Genomic DNA, 23,749 nt, shown 5'->3' on the forward strand with positions numbered 1-23,749 from the left:
TGCAAAGCTATTTCAAACTGTGTGATGCTAACGATAGGAGGTACGTAATGTGTTAGTTACAGTGGTGTTAATAGAAGAGCAGCATTTATTTAGGATTAGTCAGCGCTGACTCAACTTGTGTTTTTTACAAGTTGGGCGAAGGCCTGCAAATGCCGGCTGATGTAAGCGCCAACAAACACTCGACGGAAAAACTGGAAGCGGAAATAAGTAAAAATCGGGGCGTGATAGCGGAAGCCGCCCTGTGTGGAATTCCTGTCACGTTAAGGGAAAGTACGAATTAAATTATTTAGATAAACACGACTTTATTCATAACGTTGTAAATATTTAGTGATGTAAAGAATATAAATAAAATATTATTTACTGAAGTCAGCTTAAACATGTTTGTATTAAAACTTACATAATTTATATAGGTATATATTTAAAGCATCAAAAAATAATAGATTACACTAGGATTAGTAACTATGTACACTGAGCGTGATCTTTTAAAAACAGGCACTTCCAAGTTCAGCTATTCTCGAATTGCAACAGTCTTTGATACATACTGGAAGAGCGACTTGACTCCAACTCGGGGAAAAATGCAACACTTTGAGTAAATTTACCACAAGAGTATGAATAAAATATATACAGAACTGCCAATAAACTAAATTACAAAAATCCGTCGCGAGCGACTTATCAAATTAACCATGACAAATGATATGTTACACAATAATTGCATGAATCGTGATTTCAATACTGAGATCTTATATACATAAATTTGTTCATGTAGTTGAAATTAAAGCAGCACGTTGTTCATCAAATCGGCCTAAAGCTAATGTCAGCACCAGTCGGCTATGTAGGTGAAGTCCCTAAACAGGTATTGGTCTTGTTCGGTCAAGGGCCGCGGCTCTTTTGGCGGCGTCAAGTGTGGCTTCTCGGAGGTGAACTCCTCATCAAAGTTGCTGACGTCTTCCATCGAATGCTACAACAGGATATAGCACACAAAACATAAATCTAAAAAATTAAAACATACCACAGTGGGTACGAACGGGGGCGGAACCCTCCGATGCAACAACTCGTCCCATTGAATGTGTCTAAAGAAGGCTTGTTTCTTAACGTCTTCGGCATCCCTTTCGCTGGAACCTAACCGTCGGTCTGGAATCTTGCGCAACAACTGCAAGAAAATAGTTTTGTCGAAACCAAGACACACACAAAACAGGCAACGAATAATTTAACACAATCTACATTTCAATTAATAATAAATAAATCAAACTTGCATAAAGAGTCAAGACAGATGAATTTTTAGTTTATTTTAGATTGAAGATTCCGAATATGTTTTTATTTCTTATCTACAAGTAACAGTTTTTGAGCTAACGATCAAACTAGAGATAGGGGCTTCTAAATCTATTTTCATTATTTATCTACGAACGATAGTTGTTAAGAGATCAGTCAAAGTTTGAAGAATTGGTTGAAATTTAGTTTGTCAAAAATTAAACACCATTGAAAATATAAGTGTCTTCACTGTTTTCCGCATAGTGGAGAGTCAACCCAACTCAAATATAAGTTTTCCTTATGAAAAATTGTCTGAGGATTCTGAAACTACCTCTATTTTCATTAACATCTAAGAATTTTTGAGATGTTTTATTAATTGTTGGCAGTTCAAGCACTTATGCCCCATATGATTTGCATATGCAAAATTATTCAAGGATTCTGAATTAGTTACCATGTTTAAGCGATAATTCTAAGATATCAGACAAAGTTTGAGGAACTGGTTAAACTTTAGTTTGGCAAAATCCAAACACATTTTTTAAGTTTTTCTTGCAAAGGGAGGATAATCAAACCAATTTAAATTAACTTTCTCTTAAGGAAAGTTGAAATTTTATTCAGCCCGAAAATCAAGTGATTTCAGCCCCTGTGTTCTGTCGCATAGAGCACAGAATCTCAAGAAATCAAGACTTTTCAATAAAACAGGTATTAAAACCGTAGTTTTAGGCTAGAATCGCTATAGAAAACAATTTCAGTTTTTATACAGCGATTTTTGTCGCTTTGGAGCAAGAAATTGTTCGAAATTAAGTGCTTTTTCAACAGTAATGGTATTTTAGTCGTCGTTTTAGGCCAGAATACTGCGAGTTTTGCTGTTTTAGACAATTTCAGGAAAACTGGTGTTAAATCATCGTTTACAGCCAGTCTACAGCAATTTTATCATTTCTGCAGCGAGATTTGTCGTTTTTAACTAAAGATTCGGCGTCAGAATAAAGCGATTTCTGGTTTTCTGAAGTACGTTGTGCCTTTTATGGGCAAGTTATCGACGACAGAAACACCTGTATTACTTCTTGTTGGATTTTTTTGGCGTGGAAAATAAATAAAACAAAGTTTAAAAAGGTTTGGTTGTCGGGTTTTTAAACTTTGTTTTGTTTAACACCAGTATTGTCCAAAGCGCTTAATATCAGGGAATTCCTTGCCCCAAAGCGGAAAAAATCACTGCGAAAAGCTGAAATTGCTTTATTCTGCCCTAAAACAATGATTTTAATACCAGTTTTGCTGAAAACACTTAATTTCCTAAAATTCTACACGCTTAAAAACAACAGAACTCTTCAAGAAGAAAAAGCTAATAAAATTTTTTATTTGGCTAAAAACAACGATTTTATACACCAGTTTTCTTTAAATCAATTAATTTTGAGAAGATTTTTTGATCTAAAACGTCACAAAAAAAATGTTAGAGATGCTTTAATCACGTTATTCTGGTCAAAAATGTGGATTTAAACAAGAATATTGTAGACATCATTGTTTTTAGGACAATTTCATGGTCCAAAGCGGCAAAAATCGCTGTAGAGAAGCTGTAAATCGTCGTTTTAGTTTTCAGACGACGGTCTGAGGATTCCTGAACTGTCTTTATCTTTCATCTGCGCGTAACTGTTTTTGACATACCGGTGATAGTTTATATTTTGTAAAATAAATATAAAATAAAATTTATTCATGTGTTACAATTGCTGTTGTATAACATTGGTCAAAATAATATTATTACATGTATCAATAAATACAAAATCACGAATAGAAACGTACACTATTACACAAAACTATAACAAACATTCACTGTACATGAATGCATTCAGGGTGTAAAAGGTTTTTTCCAAAATGAAAGATTTGAGATTTTATTTTGCAGAAAGATTTGGGGGTACAGCAATTACTTCTGATGATAATTTATTAAAGAGAATAGGTCCGTAGTAATTTTGATTCTAATTTTATTTATTGTAGTAAAATCTATAATTAACTTGTTTTTGTTATACTGGTGATACTCTGATCTCGGTGTGTAATAATGAAAATTCTTTTTGTATATATTAAACTTTTATAAATAAACAAATAAAAAAATAAATAAATAATTGGTGTAAGAAGCGTGTGCTTTTTATTCATTTTATAGAATTTTAATCAATTCAAACAATTGTACAGCTTTTCATATGCAAAATTATGCAAGGATTCTGAATCTGTTATCATTTTTTATCTGCGAGGGATAGTTCTTAAAATATCAATCAAAGGGACAGGTTTAGACTTAGCTTGTCAAAAGAGGATCAAATTAACTCAAGTAAGTTGTAAGTTTTTCAAGTTGTAGTAATACCTTAGAGATGTGACGAGACAACTGATAACTCAGCTTTTCATAAGCGAAATTGTTTAAGGATTCTGAATCCCATTTACCTATTTTCCGTATCAAAGGGACATTTTAGTTGTATGTCACCAAATCTCAACAATTTATTATCGTGGTTTGACAAAAAATTACAAGATAAAAAAGTCGCTCAGTGTCAAAAGCTCACCTCACTCATTATTTTTAAACGTCCGTTTGAATTAAACAAAAGTTAAGTCGACATAGAGATTCTACAGTACTTACTCTCCTCATGATCGCTATTGACTCTAACGATAGGAACCTCGGATAACGAACTTCATCATTAACAATCGAATCGAAAACTTCCTCCTCATCATCCCCCGGGAACGGTGACTGCAACATTTATTAACAAAAACTGCAAAAAAACTAACACCAACACTCACCTCCCCTACCAACATCTCAAAAATCAAAACCCCCAACCCCCACCAATCCACCGCTCGCGTATACGACGTCTCCGTCAACACCTCCGGCGCCAGAAACTCGGGCGTCCCGCAAAACGTCCCCGTCCTATCCCCGAATCCCATCCCTTCCTTACAGAGCCCGAAATCGGCAATCTTCACGTAACCCTCCGTGTCCAGCAGGAGATTATCCAGCTTCAAATCGCGATAAATGATCTTATTCTCGTGCAAATACTGCAGCCCCAGCACCACACAAGCGGCGTAAAAGACCGCTCGGGGCTCGCTGAAGACATCCGCATGGATGTGCATCATCAGGTCGCCTCCTGCGGCGTACTCCATGACGAAACAGACGTGCGCTTCGGTTTGGAAACAGGCGAAGAGGTTGACAAGGAAGGGGTGTCGGATGGAGTTGGCCACTTCGAAGATGCGTTTCTCGGAGAGGAGGGATTCGACCTCGTCGCGGGCGATGATGTCGCCCTTTTTGAGGGCTTTGATGGCGAAGTACTCGCCGGTGTTGCGGTACTGCGAGAGGATGACTTTGCCGAAGTGGCCGCGACCTAAGACGCTGATCAGTTTGAAGTTGTCGATACTCATTCCGGTGTATTGCGAGTGGCGGCGCGATTCGTAGGCGCTGTCGCGGTAGCCCAGCTCGCGGGCCACCGGGCGGCGGGCCACGTTCACGGCCTCCAGAGGGGGCTGCAAACATTTAAATAAACTTACATTTTTAACAAAGGCACAAAGACGATGTTAATCGAATTCAGCTTAGAAATAAGTACGGTTATTTTGTTTTTTGCCAGGATCAAGTAGGAAAGATACATAGAAACGTGTATAATCCATTCATGAAAGTTGAAATTATACTTAGCAGACATCGAGCTAAATCATAAATCTTCTCGACTGTCTGCTTTGCAAGTTCTTTACAGAAAGATGGAGAATATGCGAAAAAACATCTCACAAAGATAGTCAGTTTGTGGTCACAATGGCCAAACAAAAAAGTACAATTCAATAATAAAAATAAGAAAAATTGTGTCGTAAGTATTGTAAGTATCGCATTATAACTATTATAAGTAATGGATTTTTTTTTAATTCCTAGACTGTTTTTATTTTCGAATTAATTTACAATTTTTTTCGGACTGGTTTAGAGATTTTAAGCCATTAGAAGCCATTAAAGCCATTAAAATTTAAATAATATTATTTTCAATGAAATTTTGCAATTTTTCGGCCTATGTGTGCAAAATTCCTCAAAATATTTACGGCTTTGGCTAAAAAACGTACCAAAGCAACTCAAAAACACAGAGAAATGTTATTTTTGACCTGATTTGCCCAGTTTAGCTTAAAACATGTATTAGGACGTTGGAAGAAAAATGGTAGCATTTCTAATTACAATTAGTGATTTTTCAGCTCGTTTTATCAAAATTTTGAGACATAAAATGAGTTTTTAAACCAAAACGTGCTTAAACGCACGAAGAAGATAAAAATAATGACTATTTGACATAATTTTGTGATTGTTCTTGATAAATTCGCTGGAATTAATAGCGTTTCTGGTCGTCAGAATAAACAAACAAATAAACAATATAAGATTAACCTAATTTACTGACTTTTTGACTCAATTAACCCATTAATACTCACTATTTTTGTTAATTTTTTTAATAAATTTGTGTTAACCAATGGTAGATAAAACTCAAAAAAATATTTTAGAAAATGTTTATCTGTAAATCTGTATCTATTAAGCAAAATATTAAGGTGCCTATTATTAATATTCTTCTAATTTGATTGTTATTAAATTGTAACTGAAACCTTCTGTACCGTGATGATTTTTTTTAGTAATAATTTGTTTTCAGTACATTCGACGTCTAGGAACCACAAATACATGATACCAAAAAATTGTAGGTTTTTTCAGTTGAAATTATAAGATTTTTGTTATTAACTTCTAAGTCAAAAAAATCGAAGAAACTCGACAACGATAGTTTGTCGCCTAAAACTCCTGCCCGTACCGAATATCATATTTTCTCGAAATCTCCATTAGTCTTCTTTCTTGCATCTTTTCCTTTTTTTTTAATAAAAACAGTGAATTCTTTTTCTGTCTAAAACCCATTTTTTCCAGTCAAATGTAAAATCACTCGATTTAATAATTATTAGAAAAACTACACTTTGTATAACGAATCTTTATGCTCAGTGGGTCGTTAGCAACCCAATCGAATTTTTTGGTCAATTATGAAAAAATGGGTGACCTTATAGCACATGATCTTTCTAAATAATTACCATCACATTTCTGAAAAAAAAAAATGGTTACAAAATTCAAAAAATAATATACGGTATACAAATAAAATCTTCTAACTATGCAACAACAAACACTAACAAAATACTCAAAACAAAACAAAAAATTAGAACCAACGCGATCGTTTTTATTTCTGTTGATTACATGAAAAGGCTTCTAAATGTCCTTTGGAACACAATTTTTGCGTGATTTATAAAAAAAAACGTGGTAAATTAGATACAGATATTAGATTAGTAATTTTTGGATGAAATTCTTGTTTGGACCAGTTTAGCTATTTCCAACTCAAAAAGGTGCTTAACACTGGAAAAAGATTAAAATAACAATATTTTTGATTAACTTAATCGTTTTTTTGGCTTATTTTTGATGCTTGGGTCCTAAAGTTTTGTACACTTCGTTCAATTTGTAAAAAAATCAGAATGGATTATATACACCCGTAAATCACCAAGCGCAATTTTTAGTAATGACAAACGTACTTATTTTGTTGCAGGCAGTATAAGTAATTCGATACAGTGAATAATGCTGCAAAATGGGATACATGCAAAAAAATGTTTTATTAATAAACCAACCACCAGTGAAGCTTCACTCATGCGAACTAGCGATGTTGTTAATCTCATCATGCTGTAATGTGGCAAAAAATGAAAAGCGAAAATAAATCTACTGTTAGATGACTTCCAAACAAAGAACCAAAAGTACCTCGTCGTCTGGGAACTCAATTACGGGCTGAGGACTAGGAGGAACCAATTGCTCGGGAATCACTACAGGTGAAGGTGTAGAAGGAATCAGAAGAGGTCCCGTACGAGACATCTCCTGTTCCTCTAAGAAATCAAACTCCTTCAGTGCAGCGGCACTCTGTAACGTAAAGTGCTCCTAAATCGCCCGAAATTACACACCATCTATAAGAAAAAATTTTTTTTGAAAACACAAATTTACCTCAGGATCCAGTCTTGGCGGTACGGGGGGCGGCGTCACACACATCCGCTTTTTGGCAATCGGAGGCGGCGCTGTAGGAACTGGGGGCGGCGTTTCCGGCAGAACCGCCACACCTAAGCCGAGCGGACGCTGGCCACCCAAACCGAACGCCTGAGGGTCCGGCGTTTCGCCCGGAGTTTCCGGTTTGTCCTCCGGTTCTTCGGGCAACATTTCCGTCGATTGCACAATGGTGTTGTTCCGATTGGGAATTCGCGACGATTGTTTCATCCAACGGCCCCACGTGACGATGTTGATGTTCATTTGCTTGGCTCGCGGCATCACCTGCTTGAATATTCGTTTCTGTCTTTGCAGTTTCGGCTGTTTCGATATCATCGGATTGAGGAATTTTATCTAAAATTGCGTGTTAAAACCACGGTTGGGTCACGAAATGGTGGCTTACTTCAGCGAATAGTAAACCCTGCGGTTCTAAATGCAACGCCATTCCGTGTCGGTCGTCGTCAATAAACTCCTCCAGTTTTAAAAATTTTACGGCACACAAAGACCTCCAGTCTCTCCAATAAACTCCGATTTCTAGCTCGCGATGCTTGTCTAGTTCTATTGAGAATCTAAAAACCAGAAACAAGTTGTTTAAATTTGCGATTTTTGTTAAAATTTGAACCTTTGATCCCAGGCTTGTTGTGAGCACGGTTTCCAACTGGTTTGAGCAACTGTCGTATTGTCAAGCTTGAGCACTGCCATTATCTCGTCACTAACTTCATCTTTAATACTGTAACTCTTCGACGACCCTCTTCCCGTCACTCCTTTCTTGAAAAACCTCAAATCCATGGGACTCGAGCTCCCATCGGCCTCCTTTCTCGGTCTTCCTGGCACATCCTCGAGCAAATCCTGACAACCCATGAGTCTCACTTCCAAGGTACCTGTGACGGCTGCACATCGGTTGATTGTTGACGACGACGTCAACATTTTATTCCCGTTTGATCGCTCCCGAAACGGTTGCAAACTCGTATAGTGAACAGATAAGGGACTAAATGTTTGAGCATTTGCCAGTTCTTCCTTCAATTGCATCGCGACGGGCGAATCGGCGGGCAATTCCGCCCGCCGCATCTCCAAACTCTTCCGCAACAAATCCAACTTCATACTGCTGGCCCTCAAACTGTCCTGTGCCTGAAATCACGAACGAAAGATGTCGATACTGCTTCTAGATACAGAAAACCAATGCTAAAGGTCTTCGCTCATAACTCAAAAAAATTTTTTTTTAAATAATTTTTTGCATACGTTTGTAACTTTCAACCAAATGTTTAGCATCGCAAAATTAAAGGATAATTAATATTTTTATCTCGGCATCAAAGATTTGTATAAACTTATTTTTAGAAAAAATAAATTTATTTTTATTATTTCTTATCGTTTCTTTGTAAATTTTATCCACTAATAAAACTAAAAATTAGAAAAAAAAATTAAATTAAAAAAAAATCATACCGGAGTCAATTTATTTTTTTAAACTTTTCAGACAAAAAACACAAAATTTTTGCAAAAAATGCCCGTCATGAATGGATGTAGAGAACATCGTCATTTATCTGACAGGAAAGTCGAAGGGTTTTCTCAAGAAGAAGCTGGTCAAAGATTGGATGTGCAACAATCCAGTAGTCATTAGAGCTTGGATACGTTATAGGAAGAACGTCAGCTTCCGTAGAAGACCAAAGCAAGATAGAAAACACAAAACAACAAATGTAGAAATCTGATTTTACGTATTACTTAAAAAACGTTCCTTAACCCAGGAATAAAAATTAGAATCCACGAAAATCCACGGAAGATTTTACAAGAAGTCTTTTGCAGATTTAAAGAAATTTGGTCCACAGAACGACAAGAGGAAATTGCTACTCTAGTTCAGAGTATGTCTCCACAAATGAGAGCATGTGGAACAAAAAAAAATTACACAAAAGTCAATTTATTTTTTTTATTCTTGTGTTTTTTTTTGAAAAATTAAAAAATCACACCGGAGTCAATTTTTTTTTAATTGTTCAAACAAAAAACACAAAATTATTGCAAAAAATGCACGTCATGAATGGATGAGAGAACATCGTCATTTATCTGACACGAAAGTCGAAGGATTTTCTCAAGAAGAAGCTGGTCAAAGATTGGATGTGCAACAATCCAGTAGTCATTAGAGCTTGGATACGTTATAGGAAGAACGTCAGCTTCCGTAGAAGACCAAAGCAAGATAGAAAACACAAAACAACAAATGTAGAAATCTGATTTTACGTATTACTTAAAAAACGTTCTTTAACCCAGGAATAAAAATTAGAATCCACGAAAATCCACGGAAGATTTTACAAGAAGTCTTTTGCAGATTCAAAGAAATTTGGTCCACAGAACGACAAGAAGAAATTGCTACTCTAGTTCAGAGTATCTCTCCACAAATGAGAGCATGTGGAACAAAAAAAAATTACACAAGAGTCAATTTATTTTTTTTATTTTTGTGTTTTTTTTGAAAAATTAAAAAATCATACCGGAGTCAATTTTTTTTAATTGTTCAAACAAAAAACACAAAATTATTGCAAAAAATGCACGTAATGAATGGATGAGAGAACATCGTCATTTATCTGACAGGAAGGTCGAAGGGTTTTCTCAAGAAGAAGCTGGTCAAAGATTAGATGTGCAACAATCCAGTAGTCATTAGAGCTTGGATACGTTATAGGAAGAACGTCAGCTTCCGTAGAAGACCAAAGCAAGATAGAAAACACAAAACAACAAATGTAGAAAGTCTTTTGCAGATTCAAAGAAATTTGGTCCACAGAACGACAAGAAGAAATTGCTACTCTAGTTCAGAGTATCTCTCCACAAATGAGAGCATGTGGAACAAAAAAAATTACACAAGAGTCAATTTACTTTTTTATTTTTGTGTTTTTTTTTTTTGAAAAATTAAAAAATCATACCGGAGTCAATTTTTTTTTAATTGTTCAAACAAAAAACACAAAATTATTGCAAAAAATGCACGTCATGAATGGATGAGAGAACATCGTTATTTATCTGACACGAAAGTCGAAGGATTTTCTCAAGAAGAAGCTGGTCAAAGATTGGATGTGCAACAATCAAGTAGTCATTAGAGCTTGGATACGTTATAGGAAGAACGTCAGCTTCCGTAGAAGACCAAAGCAAGATAGAAAACACAAAACAACAAATGTAGAAACCTGTTGTTAAGTATTACCTAAAAAAATGTTTTTTAACCCAGGAATAAAAATTTGAATTCACGAAAATCCACGGAAGATTTTACAAGAAGTCTTTTGCAGATTCAAAGAAATTTGGTCTACAGAACGACAAGAGGAAATTGCTACTTTAGTTCAGGTATGTCTCCACAAATGAGAGCATGTGGAACACATTAAAAAAAATTACACAGAAGTCAATTTATTTTTTTTATTTTTGTGTTTCTTTTGAAAAATTAAAAAATCATACCGAAGTCAATTTATTTTTTATAATTGTTCAAACAAAAAACACAAAATTGTTGTAAAAATGCACGTCATGAATGGCTGTAGAGAACATCGTCATTTATCGGACAGGAAAGTCGAAGGATTTTCTCAAGAAGAAGCTGGTCAAAGATTGGATGTGCAACAATCCAGTGGTCATTAGAGTTTGTATACGTTATAGGAAGAACGTCAGCTTCCGTAGAAGACCAAAGCAAGATAGAAAACACAAAACAACAAATGTAGAAACCTGTTTTTACGTATTACTTAAAAAAATGTTTTTTAACCCAGGAATAAAAATTTAAATTCACGAAAATCCACGGAAGATTTTACAAGAAGTCTTTTGCAGATTCAAAGAAATTTGGTCCACAGAACGACAAGAGGAAATTGCTACTTTAGTTCAGGTATGTCTCCACAAATGAGAGCATGTGGAACACAAAAAAAATTACACAGAAGTCAATTTATTTTTTTTATTTTTGTGTTTCTTTTGAAAAATTAAAAAATCATACCGGAGTCAATTTATTTTTTTTAATTGTTCAAACAAAAAACACAAAATTGTTGTAAAAATGCACGTCATGAATGGCTGTAGAGAACATCGTCATTTATCGGACACGAAAGTCGAAGAATTTTCTCAAGAAGAAGCTGGTCAAAGATTGGATGTGCAACAATCCAGTAGTCATTAGAGTTTGTATACGTTATAGGAAGAACGTTAGCTTCCGTAGAAGACCAAAGCAAGATAGAAAACACAAATCAACAAATGTAGAAACCTGCTTTTACGTATTACTTAATAAAACGTTTTTTAACCCAGGAATAAAAATTTGAATCCACAAAAGATTTTACAAGAAGTCTTTTGCAGATTTCAAGAAATTTGGTCTACAGAACAAGAGGAAATTGCTACTCTAGTTCAGAGTATGTCTCCACAAATGAGAACATGTGGAACATCAAGAAGTGGCTACTGGCCATACAATTTATTAGAGTTTGTTTTTAATTATTTTTTTGATAAAAAAAATTCAAGTTCTCCTGTTCTACACCCATTTTGGAAAATTGAAAATTAGTGAATAGGTTCTTAAAAACCTATTTTATGGTAGTACCAAACAAAATACTTCCACATTCGGACGTACTTTTAAAAAAATATTAAATTTTATTTATTATCCCTTAATTTTGCGGCGAAGTCTATGAATTAACAAAATAAGAAGACAAATTGCAACTTCTCCTGTTCTACCCCCATTTTGGAAAATTGAAAGTTAGTGAATAGGTTCTTAAAAACCTATTTTATGGTAGTACCAAACAAAATACTTCCACATTCGGACGTACTTTTAAAAAAATATTAAATTTTATTTATTAGCCCTTAATTTTGCGGCGAAGTGTATGAATAAAAAAAAAATAAGAAGACAAATTGCAACTTAGTTTTAAAATTTTTATAGACATTTTAATCAAACTAATTTAATTTTATTTTGCAACACGTTTACCTCGACGCTTATTCTCCACGTCTTAAGAGCTCCTTAACACTAAACTACGACTAAAAATGCGAAGCATTATGCTTAAAAATCGGTGCACAACTGAGACGGAACACTTTTATTTGACGCCGATTCAGCTTGCGGATAACCAATGTTTTTCCAGTTTTGAAACGATGATGGCGGGTCGCCCATGGACCGCGTGCGCCCCCTGTGCCCAACACTCGCAAAGTGTCTTTGACAGTGTTCGCAAAGACAGTCGGGGTTTTTAACCGGACCGATATGATGGCCCGGCTTACGCACTACGGGTACAATCGAGCCGAATTTTTTCGCGATAGCTCGTTGATTGGTATAAATGCCGGGAACTATGGTGAAAGGAGCGCGTAGTGTCGGGTCCATGGTCAATTTTTGCTGGATGGCCAAAACACTAGGGGATTTACACGAAATATCACTGATTTTCGGCGGCGCTAATTCGGTGTTTTTTTCCTTCACTATCGTCCAGCCTTTCTCCGAACCGTCGCTAGCGTCAGAGTCTGAGTCTTTCGACTCGCCTTTTGGTAAATTCTTATCACTCAAGCGTTTCTCCAAGTACTCCTTAATCTTCTTCTGTTGCAGCAAGTACCGGCGTTCCACATGTGGCGATTTCCAGTGTTTGGAATGAGTCTTGTTCTTCCAAAATTCTTCCATTTTCTTGATCCTGAGACGATCCTCTGAATTGGCATATTCGAAACTATCACTAGGTTGGAGACTCTCTTGACTTGGAGTTTCCAAAATTTCGGGTGTCTCATCTATACTTTCATTCTTTTCGAACAATTTTCTAGGAACAAAATCCAGACTTTCGGTCTGAGCAATACTGGAACGACTATGAATCAGACTATCAATATCGGAAAAAGTGTCTTTCCACGAAGTGTTTGCCACCGAATCGTAATCATCCGGAACCGTACAACTGGACATGGAATACGGGGTCCAGGACTGAGGGACACTGGAAATACTAGACTCGAAATCCCTTATCGTTGAATATGAGCTCAATTTCGACGGATAGGCCGTACTAGCACCGTCATCGTCGGACTCTTCGATTCGCTTCGCCTCTTTCTCTTTACTTTTCGATCGTGATTTGCGAACACTGAATGGCATTTCAGTTTCATCGGCACGTTTGTGCGTTATTCGCACTTTTTCCGATTCGAACACCGTTTGTGGCGTTGACGCTGTCTCTGATTCCGATGAAGAATCCGATTCCATTTCGGTTCCGGTACAGTAGACGTCAATGTGAACAGTTCGCGGTTTTTTCGACGAATCGCTTAACTTTGAATCAGTCGATGAGTCTTTATCTTTGCCAACTGTTGCATTCTTACGCACCAGGCGCCGCTGACCCTGAAGACATTTATTTAGACTGTGTGGACACGTGGAGATGATCGATTCGATCTTTAATCAAGGTTTCGGGAAAACAAAGAGCGAGCTTAATGGATTATGTAACGAAAAAAATTCATTTTTTCTCTATCATTTTTTTCAGTAATTTGTTTTGCTAATTGCCGAGTAATTACTTGCGGTTTAAGTGCTTATTACGATTTATAAATGAAGTAAAACAAAGGAAAGTGTTGAACTTGAGTGAATCACTGAAGAATTGAATTCGCATTAAGAAGGAGAGTTCCTCTGTTTCCAACATTAATGGCCAGTTGGCCACAAGTCATTTGCCGTTATATTTTAGCACGCATAAATAAAAATTTATTTGTCCGTCTGGTTTGGAAGACACACGTCTTTTTAAACTGATTCTTCTGCATAATTTTCTACTGTCTTCGAATCCGTTGTTCTACTTTCTGTTGGGAATAGCCTTAATTATGACAAAGACGTTTCTGTGAATTTTTTTTTAAATTTAAAATTTTTGCAAGAGATTTCTCAATGAATGTAAATTCTAACAAATAAACACAAATTTTAGTTTGGAAAAAAGAAAACTGAGAAAATTGTAACGTTTCATAATCGTGTAATGAAATTTTCTAGATGCGATAATTTTTTTATCTTAAAAGATAGACCTATACGTAACGAGATGAAATGAAGCTAATAGGTTAAATAAGTTTTTCGTGCATGTATCATTTCGATATCTTCAACACTCAGCGAGTTATTGCAATTTAATTACTGGCATTGCCACGTATTTCCCTTTGTACTCTAGTGTTGTCCAGTTTTCTCAATTTTTTTTCTCAATACTAAAAGTTGTATTTTTCCATTAAAACCTACATTCATTAAGCAATCTTCTGCAAAAAAAAATTTCTAGCTTTATCCAGAAGGAAGTAAACGAAAAGTTTGACCAATAAAAACATCCATAAAAACATCTTTTTGATTATGAATTCAATTCCAAATCGAAAAACTAACTTCAGATTCGAATTCAGCAGAATATTTTGCATAAAAATAAGAGTTCAGTAAACGAATCCAATTAGAATGTAAGGGAGCGCGCAATATAAGGATTAGCCAGTACCGCAAGATCGTATTAAGAGTTTTATTAATTAACGATTGACAATTTCCATTAAAACAAAAAGTCACTTTATTCCTAAGAATCCACTATAGGGCCAAAAGTATTTCGTTTCCTCTTTAACACTCATTGTTGCAGAGAAATAATGTTCAAAGAACACCAATTTTTTTCAGTTTTCATAATTTTTTTTCTGAATTAATAAAGCACTGATAGCATTTTTTAAAACACTTTCTCCCCTACAGTCTGAGTAGAAGAATGTATCCTGTAAACAACTTTCAAAACGTTTACTTACAACGGCTGTAAAACCTCGAGAAAAATGGCTGAAATTCTCCCCCTTGACTGCTTATTACGATTTATAAATGAAATAAAACAATGTAAATAGTTGAACTTGAGTAAACCACTGAAAAATTGATTTCGTATTAACCTTTTGGTCACCCGAAAACCGCCCAACAAAAGGAAGGTTAAGTGGTGCAGAAAAGCGGCTTTTCCGCCCTATATAAATTCCCGTCGCCAGGTAAACTCCCACAACACACTTTTGGCTTGTCCGCGCTCTTTGTTTCCCGTTTTATTTTTGAACACGAACCGTACCTTCGTCCCCTCTAGACTATCTGGCGTGATTGAGGACGGTGATTGTGACCTTTGAAAAATCGGTTCTGTCCGCCTCCGACTCCCTGACCCGTACTTCTTCTTCTCCCTCTTCTCCTTCCGATCCTCGTACTCCGCATACTTCACCCTCCCCATTTTAACAATCGGCGAGGTACACTTATCAATCATTTCGAACGTTTGCACACACGCATCCCTGCGATTATCGCATTCCTTCGTCGAGGCTTGCCCACTAGGACAGTCCTCGCACGTCTCCATCACCGGCGAGAACCTCCCGGAGAAGTCCTCGTAGTGGTGGCACCAAGGGTCGCCACATCCGTAAAAATTATCCTTTCGGTCGCACCGCAACGTGGGCGTTTGGCAACGCAAACTCTGCGTTCTTCCGCATTGCGTATGAACCGAGTCCGTCTCTTCCGTTCTATTTTCATCGATGTTGGTCGAAAGGACAATGTTGCAGGTGCTGCGACATTTGCGATTGTACGGCTGGACCGGCCGTCTTTGGTACGAGTTCGGCGACAGCAGGTCGCTTCCGTAGCCCGAATCGTGGACCCTCCTCGGCGGCGTGGACGTGAAGAGCAGATTGCCCTTCTGGAAGCCGTACTTGGGGGCGCCCTCGCTGGACGTGGACGGCGGGGCGCTCCAGGCGCTCGCCGCCTGCGAGGAGGAGGTCCAGGTGTAGGTCATGCGCACGCCGTTGTCGGCCTGCTCGGTGTGGGCCTGGGGCAGGTTGTCGGGGTCGGACCTAGGATGGGAGATGGTGAACTCCGCGTGGACGGACCATTGCTGCTGGGGGTCCGGTTTTCCAAACATGACCGTTCACATGCTGTTACGTCACGCACGCACTAGGCTATATTTAGAGGGTGGTGGCACCGGGATAAGGCGCAATTATTGGCCGATGGCGGATCGCAACTGGACGAGGATCGGGGAATGCACTCCAAATCACTACGCTTCGTAAACAAACTTATTCTTAGACTTCGATGATCTTCTTGCTTCGGAGAGACGAGCTTTCATGCACTCGACGTGGCGGACTGAACGAAACTTTAGGATCTTGGCAACAAACGCACGACTATTTCTACGTGGCATGATTTACATCATGTGTTCGGATACGTTAGTCGTATTTGCTCAAAAGACAAATACACACCGAAACATTTACATTCTCGACAATTTTTCATTCCGACCATTGACTATTTTTAGATGCTATTGCATACAGCTGCCGAAATTTAGGACTAATATGCGTACAGTGACCGAAATAGAAACGCACACGTGACCACGACCGGTCCGAAAGGTCGAATTGTGCGGGAAAAATGTTTAAATACCTCTGAGAGCGCCTTTTTGTCGCTCTTATCCTTGCTCCCGTTCTGGAACAATTTGATTACGTTTTTGGCACCTTCGACAACCGCTGCTTCCACCCGCAGCCTGTGTTTCAAATCTTCGACGCGTTCATCCACCGGCGGTTCAAACTCTCGGTGACTCACATCACCATTGGCAGTAAGATCGTGCATAGACCCCCTCTGTTTCGAATCAATGTCATGTTTCATCTAAAAACAAAAATTACAAACACGCCAAGCCCATGTTGCGGGTAATTGCCTTCGTTATTGTCATTTTAAGATATTCTATTTTTTTCCGCGAGTCTTGGAGCATTTGTTGAGCCTCCGACAAAAGTTTCTTGTCCCTAATGCTATGGATCATGTTTTCGGCACCCTGTTTGACTTTTAGTTCGATATTTAATTGCCGTTCCAAATTCTCGATTCTGGTGTATTGGCTTGCGTTCACCTTGTCATTATGGCCTTCTAGGGGGGATCGTGGTAAAGCATCTAGAGACAAAATCGAATTGGTATTAATTTTTTCAAATTGACTGGTAAGAGATTGTAAACATTATGTGTGCAACCTGTTGAGATCGAGATAACTCGAACAATACGTTTTCTTACGGAAAAATTCAAATTGCGAGAATGTGACAAGAGATTCTCTGAGATAAAAGGAAGTTCTCATTATTAGCATCACGACTGCACGAGAGAACACAAAGACGAATAAATTAATGGAGATATCGCGACACATCCCGAGAAGTTATGACAATTAGCTGAAAGCGGGAAGAAATAGCGACGAAATATAAAGCAGAGTGAAACAAATCGCTAAATATGGTCAAGTGTTTGCGTTGAAAAGTGATTTAATTGTGATAAATCACCATTAAATTGGAAATAAACCGCGACATTCCCACGTTTGGGAGCCGTTCAGCGAAGACTGATTTTTAATCTGGGATTTTTTTAATCCGAAATTAATTGGATATTTTCGGTTTTCGCTTCGTATCATATTTAGAAGAGATTAGAAAGTTCGTTTGAGATTCCTACCAGAAAGGAATTTCTGATAAAAATCTGCAAAAAATTTCATGCTTTGTAAAGTTTTTTCACTGTAAGGATGCGGAGCTTTAATTGCTTTATAAACGACAAACAAAATGTCTCAGCTTCATTTTAGATAAAGATATCAATTCGCTTTGCGGCAAGTTGTAAGTGGGTAGCCATAAAATTAATTTTTACATGTTCAAGATAATCACTTATCAGATAAATAAAAAAATTCTGACATTAGCACTTATGTAATTGCTTCTTTTTACCAAGAGGTTAAAAGTGTGTGATAACGTCGTAATAATTAGTCCTCAAATATTTCATCAAATTGTTATCATTTTTTACATTGTGGAAAAATCAGCAGTGAAATCGAAAAGAAAAACGTGTTAAAAATTTAAATACCAGCGTATGACCTAATTTAATTAGGTACAGTTATAAGTAACGTTGCTACAAGTGTACAATTTTATTACAGCGTTCTAACACAAACACCTAATTGCCTGTAACGCTAGTTGCAAGCTCTAAATGTGATTTTTATTGCTCTTCTTTTTAAATAATTTTCTGTAAATAATGGTCTAAAAATAGTTTTAGTTGACGAATAATTAACGAGCATCGGTGTGTCATCCTTAATACATAACTGATAACAAATGTCACATGATATTAAATCAACAATGCCGGTCCGGGAAAAAATAATGTATTTTCTTTTATAAAAAAAAACAAATCTTGCAAAAGACAAGAGACGTCCCTGAGGACGCTTTCTGAAGGTAAATAAAGTAATGAAATCGATTCGCACTGTTCGTGGCGACTACAAGACTAATTCGCTCACATTCGCTTCGCTATTCGCAAAATTTAAGTGGTCCGAGATACCACTTTCTTACAAAGTAAATGTGACTACTTTCGTGAAACAATAGTAAAAAGCTTGCATACAATCCGAAGGTAACCGCAGCCATCACACTGTAAACATGTTTGAGATCAGTTGTGCTTTTACAATCCCCAATACCGCTAATACCACTTGTCGCTTCTAACCACTTGTATAATATTCATTGTTTGATAACCTCAAACGTTGCAAATGAGCAAAAGAGTCATTGTCACAGTGTACGTAATCGATTAGATCCACAAGTTCATTGCTCTTGACTCGTTTGGTATTTTCGCCTTGAGCAAGCGAGCGAGCGAGCGAGCGATTGCGGTTGAAATCTGTGCACTTCCAAGGGTCCAGCTTTGCGCTTGGAAAAATCCCCCGGGATCCAGGCCACGGAAAACGGGCACAAACATCTGCGGAATGGAATGAAAGGCGGACCGTTACGTCGCGACTCGGGCTCCTGGTGCAGTGACCTTGGGAGGTTGGGCACATGCTGGTGATTTCGATAGCGGGAAGAAAGAAAGGCCGGGGCTGGGCTCACGTTTCAGACGGTGTATAGTGGGTGGGCGGCGTACGAGATGTGTGCGAAAGCAACAGATAAATATCAACGGCGGCATGCACGACAGGATTGTGGTGTTGTTGCAACATGCGGAATGTGATAATAACGATTATTATTTGTACGCTACATGTCCCGTTAACGCATGCGGAGGTACCACTTTTTACTCGACGAGAAAATTACGAAAATTCATACGCAGATGGAACGTCAGATGCGCTCGGGACGACGTCAAGACACGTCTTTATTGCCTTTTTCTACAACAGCTTTATTATAGATCCTGTACAACCACATTTTTTACAGTTTATTAGATTATTCTGACATCTAAACGATTCTAGATGCGCCATAAAAAACGGGATTATTTCCTGTAACGTTTTTTCGCTCCAATATTGAAATCAAAACGACTGAACAGGCCGCCTAAATTTGGTAGATCAAAATTTTACAAAATTATCCTTTTCGTTACTAAACTTTTAAAAACGGAGACGGTGTAAGTGCCATTTTTCTATTTTGATTTTGTTTAGAGAGGTGTTATTATAGCAACAATAAATAATCAAGTGTATTTTTTTATCATCAAAAATTTACACAAAACATTTTGGTCCTTCGAGCCGGATCGCTCACGATATGTCATTTGCTTGACGATTTAGTCACGTAACTTGTGTTTGGTCTCCTTTTGGGCCGGAGCCATAGCCTCTGCAACTTCACTTAAGTTTATCTCATCCCTTGTTTTTTTTCATGTTTCAGATCCAAAGAAATAACAAACAATATCCATTTCGTTACTAAACTTTTAAAAACGCAGACAGTGTTCCTGATTTAAAGTGCCATTTTTCTATTTTGATCTTGTTTAGAGAGTTGTTATTATAGCAACAATAAATAATCAAGTGTATTTTTTATCATCAAAAATTTACACAAAACATTTTGGTCCTTCGAGCCGGATCGCTTACGATATGTCATTTGCTTGACATTTAGTCACATGACTTGTGTTTGGTCTCTCTTTGGGCCGGAGCCATAGCCTCTGCAACTTCACTTAAGTTTATCTCATCCCTTGTTGTTTTTTTTTCATGTTTCAGATCCAAAGAAATAGCAATTAATCCATCCATTTCGTTACTAAACTTTTAAAATCGCAGACGGTGTTCCTTATTTACAGTGCCATTTTTCTATTTTGATTTTGTTTAGAGAGTTGTTATAGCAACAATAAATAATCAAGTGTATTTTTTTTTCAAAAATTTACACAAAACATTTTGGTCCTTCGAGTCGGATCGCTTACGATATGTCATTTGCTTGACATTTAGTCACATGACTTGTGTTTGGTCACTCTTTGGGCCGGAGCCATAGCCTCTGCAACTTTACTTAAGTTTATCTCATCCCTTGTTGTTTTTTTTTCATGTTTCAGATCCAAAGAAATAACAATCAATCCATCCATTTCGTTACTAAACTTTTAAAAACGCAGACGGTGTTCCTTATTTACAGTGCCATTTTTCTATTTTGATTTTGTTTAGAGAGTTGTTATAGCAACAATAAATAATCAAGTGTATTTTTTTTTCAAAAATTTACACAAAACATTTTGGTCCTTCGAGTCGGATCGCTTACGATATGTCATTTGCTTGACATTTAGTCACATGACTTGTGTTTGGTCACTCTTTGGGCCGGAGCCATAGCCTCTGCAACTTTACTTAAGTTTATCTCATCCCTTGTTGTTTTTTTTCATGTTTCAGATCCAAAGAAATAACAATCAATCCATCCATTTCGTTACTAAACTTTTCAAAACGCAGACGGTGTTCCTGATTTAAAGTGCCATTTTTCTATTTTGATTTTGTTTAGAGAGTTGTTATAGCAACAATAAATAATCAAGTGTATTTTTTTATCATCAAAAATTTACACAAAATATTTTGGTCCTTCGAGCCGGATCGCTTACGATATGTCATTTGCTTGACGATTTAGTCACGTGACTTGTGTTTGGTCTCCCTTTGGGCCGGAGCCATAGCCTCTGCAACTTCACTTAAGTTTATCTCATCCCTTGTTTTTTTTCATGTTTCAGATCCAAAGACATAACAATCAATCCATTCATTTCGTTACTAAACTTTTAAAAACGCAGACGGTGTTCCTGATTTGAAATGCCATTTTTCTATTTTGATTTTCTTTATAGAGTTGTTATTATAGCAACAATAAATAATCAAGTGTATTTTTTTTATCATCAAAAATTTACACAAAACATTTTGGTCCTTCGAGCCGGATCGCTTACGATATGTCATTTGCTTGACGATTTAGTCACGTGACTTGTGTTTGGTCTCCCTTTGGGCCGGAGCCATAGCCTCTGCAACTTCACTTAAGCTTATCTCATCCCTTGTTTTTTTTCCATGTTTCAGATCCAAAGAAATAACAATCAATCCAATAGTTTTAAAAATGTTTATATCTACCCAAAAAATTCTGACTGTTATTATCTGTTGTAGTTTGCATTCTTACAATTTGTTGTATTATTTTTTTCCAATATGGTTCAAACTGAGTCAATATTTTGGCGACCTAAACCGTGAATGTGTGTCGCACCCGCTTTCGGTGACATTTTGACCCTCTAATAAAATTCGTCGTGAAAACGATATCTACTGTTAAAAAAATGCATCGTTCGACGTGTTAATCAGAAATTTTATGGGCACCGGCGATATAAAAACGACTAAACAATATATGCTGGCTGGAGAAAGCTGCATTTAAACTGCTGCTTTTAAAACTAGTCGTAAATTTCTTCAATAGCATTAAAGCTGAAAGTTATGCAGAATTTGTGGTTGAGACGCCTTTATAATTGAAAAAGTTTTTGGTCAAATCGCTTTGTAAAAAAGCCAAAACGTGAGAATTTCATTTTGTGTGCAGCATCAGGGAATAAAAACACAATACTGTGTAATGTACACTTTATTGCATGTTTGTTGTTCAACAGACAAGTTGTTTACCAACAAAGTATTATCTTTCTTTTATACAATTTTTACGTTTATGTGTTATAACGGAGTATCATTTAATAAAATCGAACACATCAGCTGGACATTTTCTTGGAAGCGCCTCATTAACTTTGTCGAAAAATTTTAATGATACAAATTTTATTACTACATCCACCGATTGTGAATCTCGTTTTGTCGATTTTTGGAGTGGTGGGTCATCTCATTAAATACTTTCGGATTCTCCTCATGCATGGATCGCTCCGCAATCCTTTCCCTGTGATCAATAGAGCATATAACAACGGTTTCAATTTTTACCTCAAAGCATTTCCATGTTTGTATAATATTAATTGCCTTAATTAAAACAAATCGCGTACTTTTTTGCACTTCCTGTCCGTTTATTAACTTCATCTTCTGACATTCTAACGACATTGATATTACAAGTGCAATGCCATAAAAAGCAATTAAAACAATTAACAACTTTTTCTCATTATTACAAAACGATACGCGCCTTTGTGACTCACAAACGTAAATATGTCCGTAATTGATCGACATGTCACCCAAAAATGTTTACAACCTCTCGACTTCTAGACATTTAGTTAAAGAAATCTTACCCCCGTTTGATGATGGTGTAGATGGCGTAGTGTGTCCCTGAGAGAGTATAATTTGTGATTCCAATTCGCTGAGTTCATTTTTTAATTCGGCTAGTTTCCAGTTAGAATTTTTAACAATTGTAGCAACGTGATTTAGCGATCTTCTATCGGTCGAGACTCCCCTCAATTTCTCAGCACCCTCTTTAATTTTCAACTCTTTTCGGATCTCCCTCCTTATAATTTCTTTCAATTCTTCCAACTTCCCCGACAGCTGGGAATCGGAAATGTTTTCAGTCGGAAGGCCATACTTGTGGGACAGCTCGTAGAGAACCGGGTGTCTAATATAGTCGCCCTGTAAATAACGAAAATCAATGAAATCGAAACCCGTCAAGTCGCGCGCTAATTGACGATCTTCCTCCCACACTCTCACAGAAAAAACCCGAAGAAAAATTCATCCGTGATATTATCATAACCCGACTCATTGTTTAAAGTTACACAATACGTCGTTAAATTCTTCATACATTTAAAGACCAACTGCGAAAGGAAACAATTTTGGACACAACCCAGTTTCTTGTGTTATTGTTTCACTACAGAACAAGGCTTGCATAATAAAGCGAGACTTCCTTTTATTTTGTGATAAAAGGCGACTTTTACGCCGGTGATAAGCGACTAGAGTCCGCTACCAAAACGGGAAAATTCCCCTTCGGTCACCTCAAAATGTACGCAAGAATTCCAGTGTAGGCGGCACGTAGGCTTCGACAAGATTTGTTAAAACTAAAAATAATACGAGGACGGACAAAAAAATAAATGTCTGACAATTATTTAAAATACAGGGTGTACCAAACCAAAATAAAATTTGAATCATCAAAAACTAAAAATAGCAAAGCATCAGAATGAGATTTACAGATAAAAATTCGAATGGAATGTCAATGACTGTATCAATCGATCGATATTATGTGAATCATGACTCACAAAACAAACAAAAGAAATTACAATAAAATAAGAAACAAATGTATGCAAGTATTAAACTATTCAATTTTTTTCACAAGCACAGTTATGTGGCAAATCAAATATTTGATCCTGGGCAAGGTTAATAAACGTTTTCATTGCTACGATACCAACAAATATGTACCTACAAATCTAATCAAAAAGTGATACCAACTTCGAAATCGTCTTGTCCACAAGCTTTGTCCCACAACCACATTGCGTTTTTTGAAAAATCGCACTAATTTGTGCACCCTTAACTCGCCAAAAGCCCGAACCCAACTGATGTAAATAAGGTA

The 23,749-nt window shown here is 36.9% G+C and overlaps 1 protein-coding gene across 7 annotated transcripts in view; it reads right to left on the reverse strand.

Annotated features, from left to right (window-relative positions):
- Positions 1-366: 366 nt before the first annotated feature.
- The window catches only part of Pkn (Protein kinase N), a 29,278-nt gene continuing 5,895 nt past the window's right edge, over positions 367-23,749 (reverse strand). For 4 of the 7 annotated variants that reach the window (XM_015977914.2, XM_015977912.2, XM_015977911.2 and 1 more), the window contains 11 exons: positions 22,488-22,818; positions 16,798-17,024; positions 16,527-16,748; positions 7,893-8,398; positions 7,674-7,839; positions 7,235-7,624; positions 6,998-7,171; positions 4,015-4,725; positions 3,857-3,964; positions 1,010-1,150; positions 367-958 (listed from right to left, as the gene is read on the reverse strand). In XM_015977914.2, the coding sequence (XP_015833400.1) occupies positions 815-958; positions 1,010-1,150; positions 3,857-3,964; positions 4,015-4,725; positions 6,998-7,171; positions 7,235-7,624; positions 7,674-7,839; positions 7,893-8,398; positions 16,527-16,748; positions 16,798-17,024; positions 22,488-22,818 (3,120 nt within the window). In that variant the 3' untranslated portion in view covers positions 367-814. Of the gene's footprint in view, positions 959-1,009; positions 1,151-3,856; positions 3,965-4,014; positions 4,726-6,997; positions 7,172-7,234; positions 7,625-7,673; positions 7,840-7,892; positions 8,399-16,526; positions 16,749-16,797; positions 17,025-22,487; positions 22,819-23,628 lie in introns of all 7 variants that reach the window. The other 3 variants (XM_015977913.2, XM_008193823.3, XM_008193852.3) reach the window with 3 other exon arrangements.

Source organism: Tribolium castaneum, chromosome 1, assembly GCF_031307605.1.
Source record: "Tribolium castaneum strain GA2 chromosome 1, icTriCast1.1, whole genome shotgun sequence".
Lineage (NCBI taxonomy): Eukaryota > Metazoa > Arthropoda > Insecta > Coleoptera > Tenebrionidae > Tribolium > Tribolium castaneum.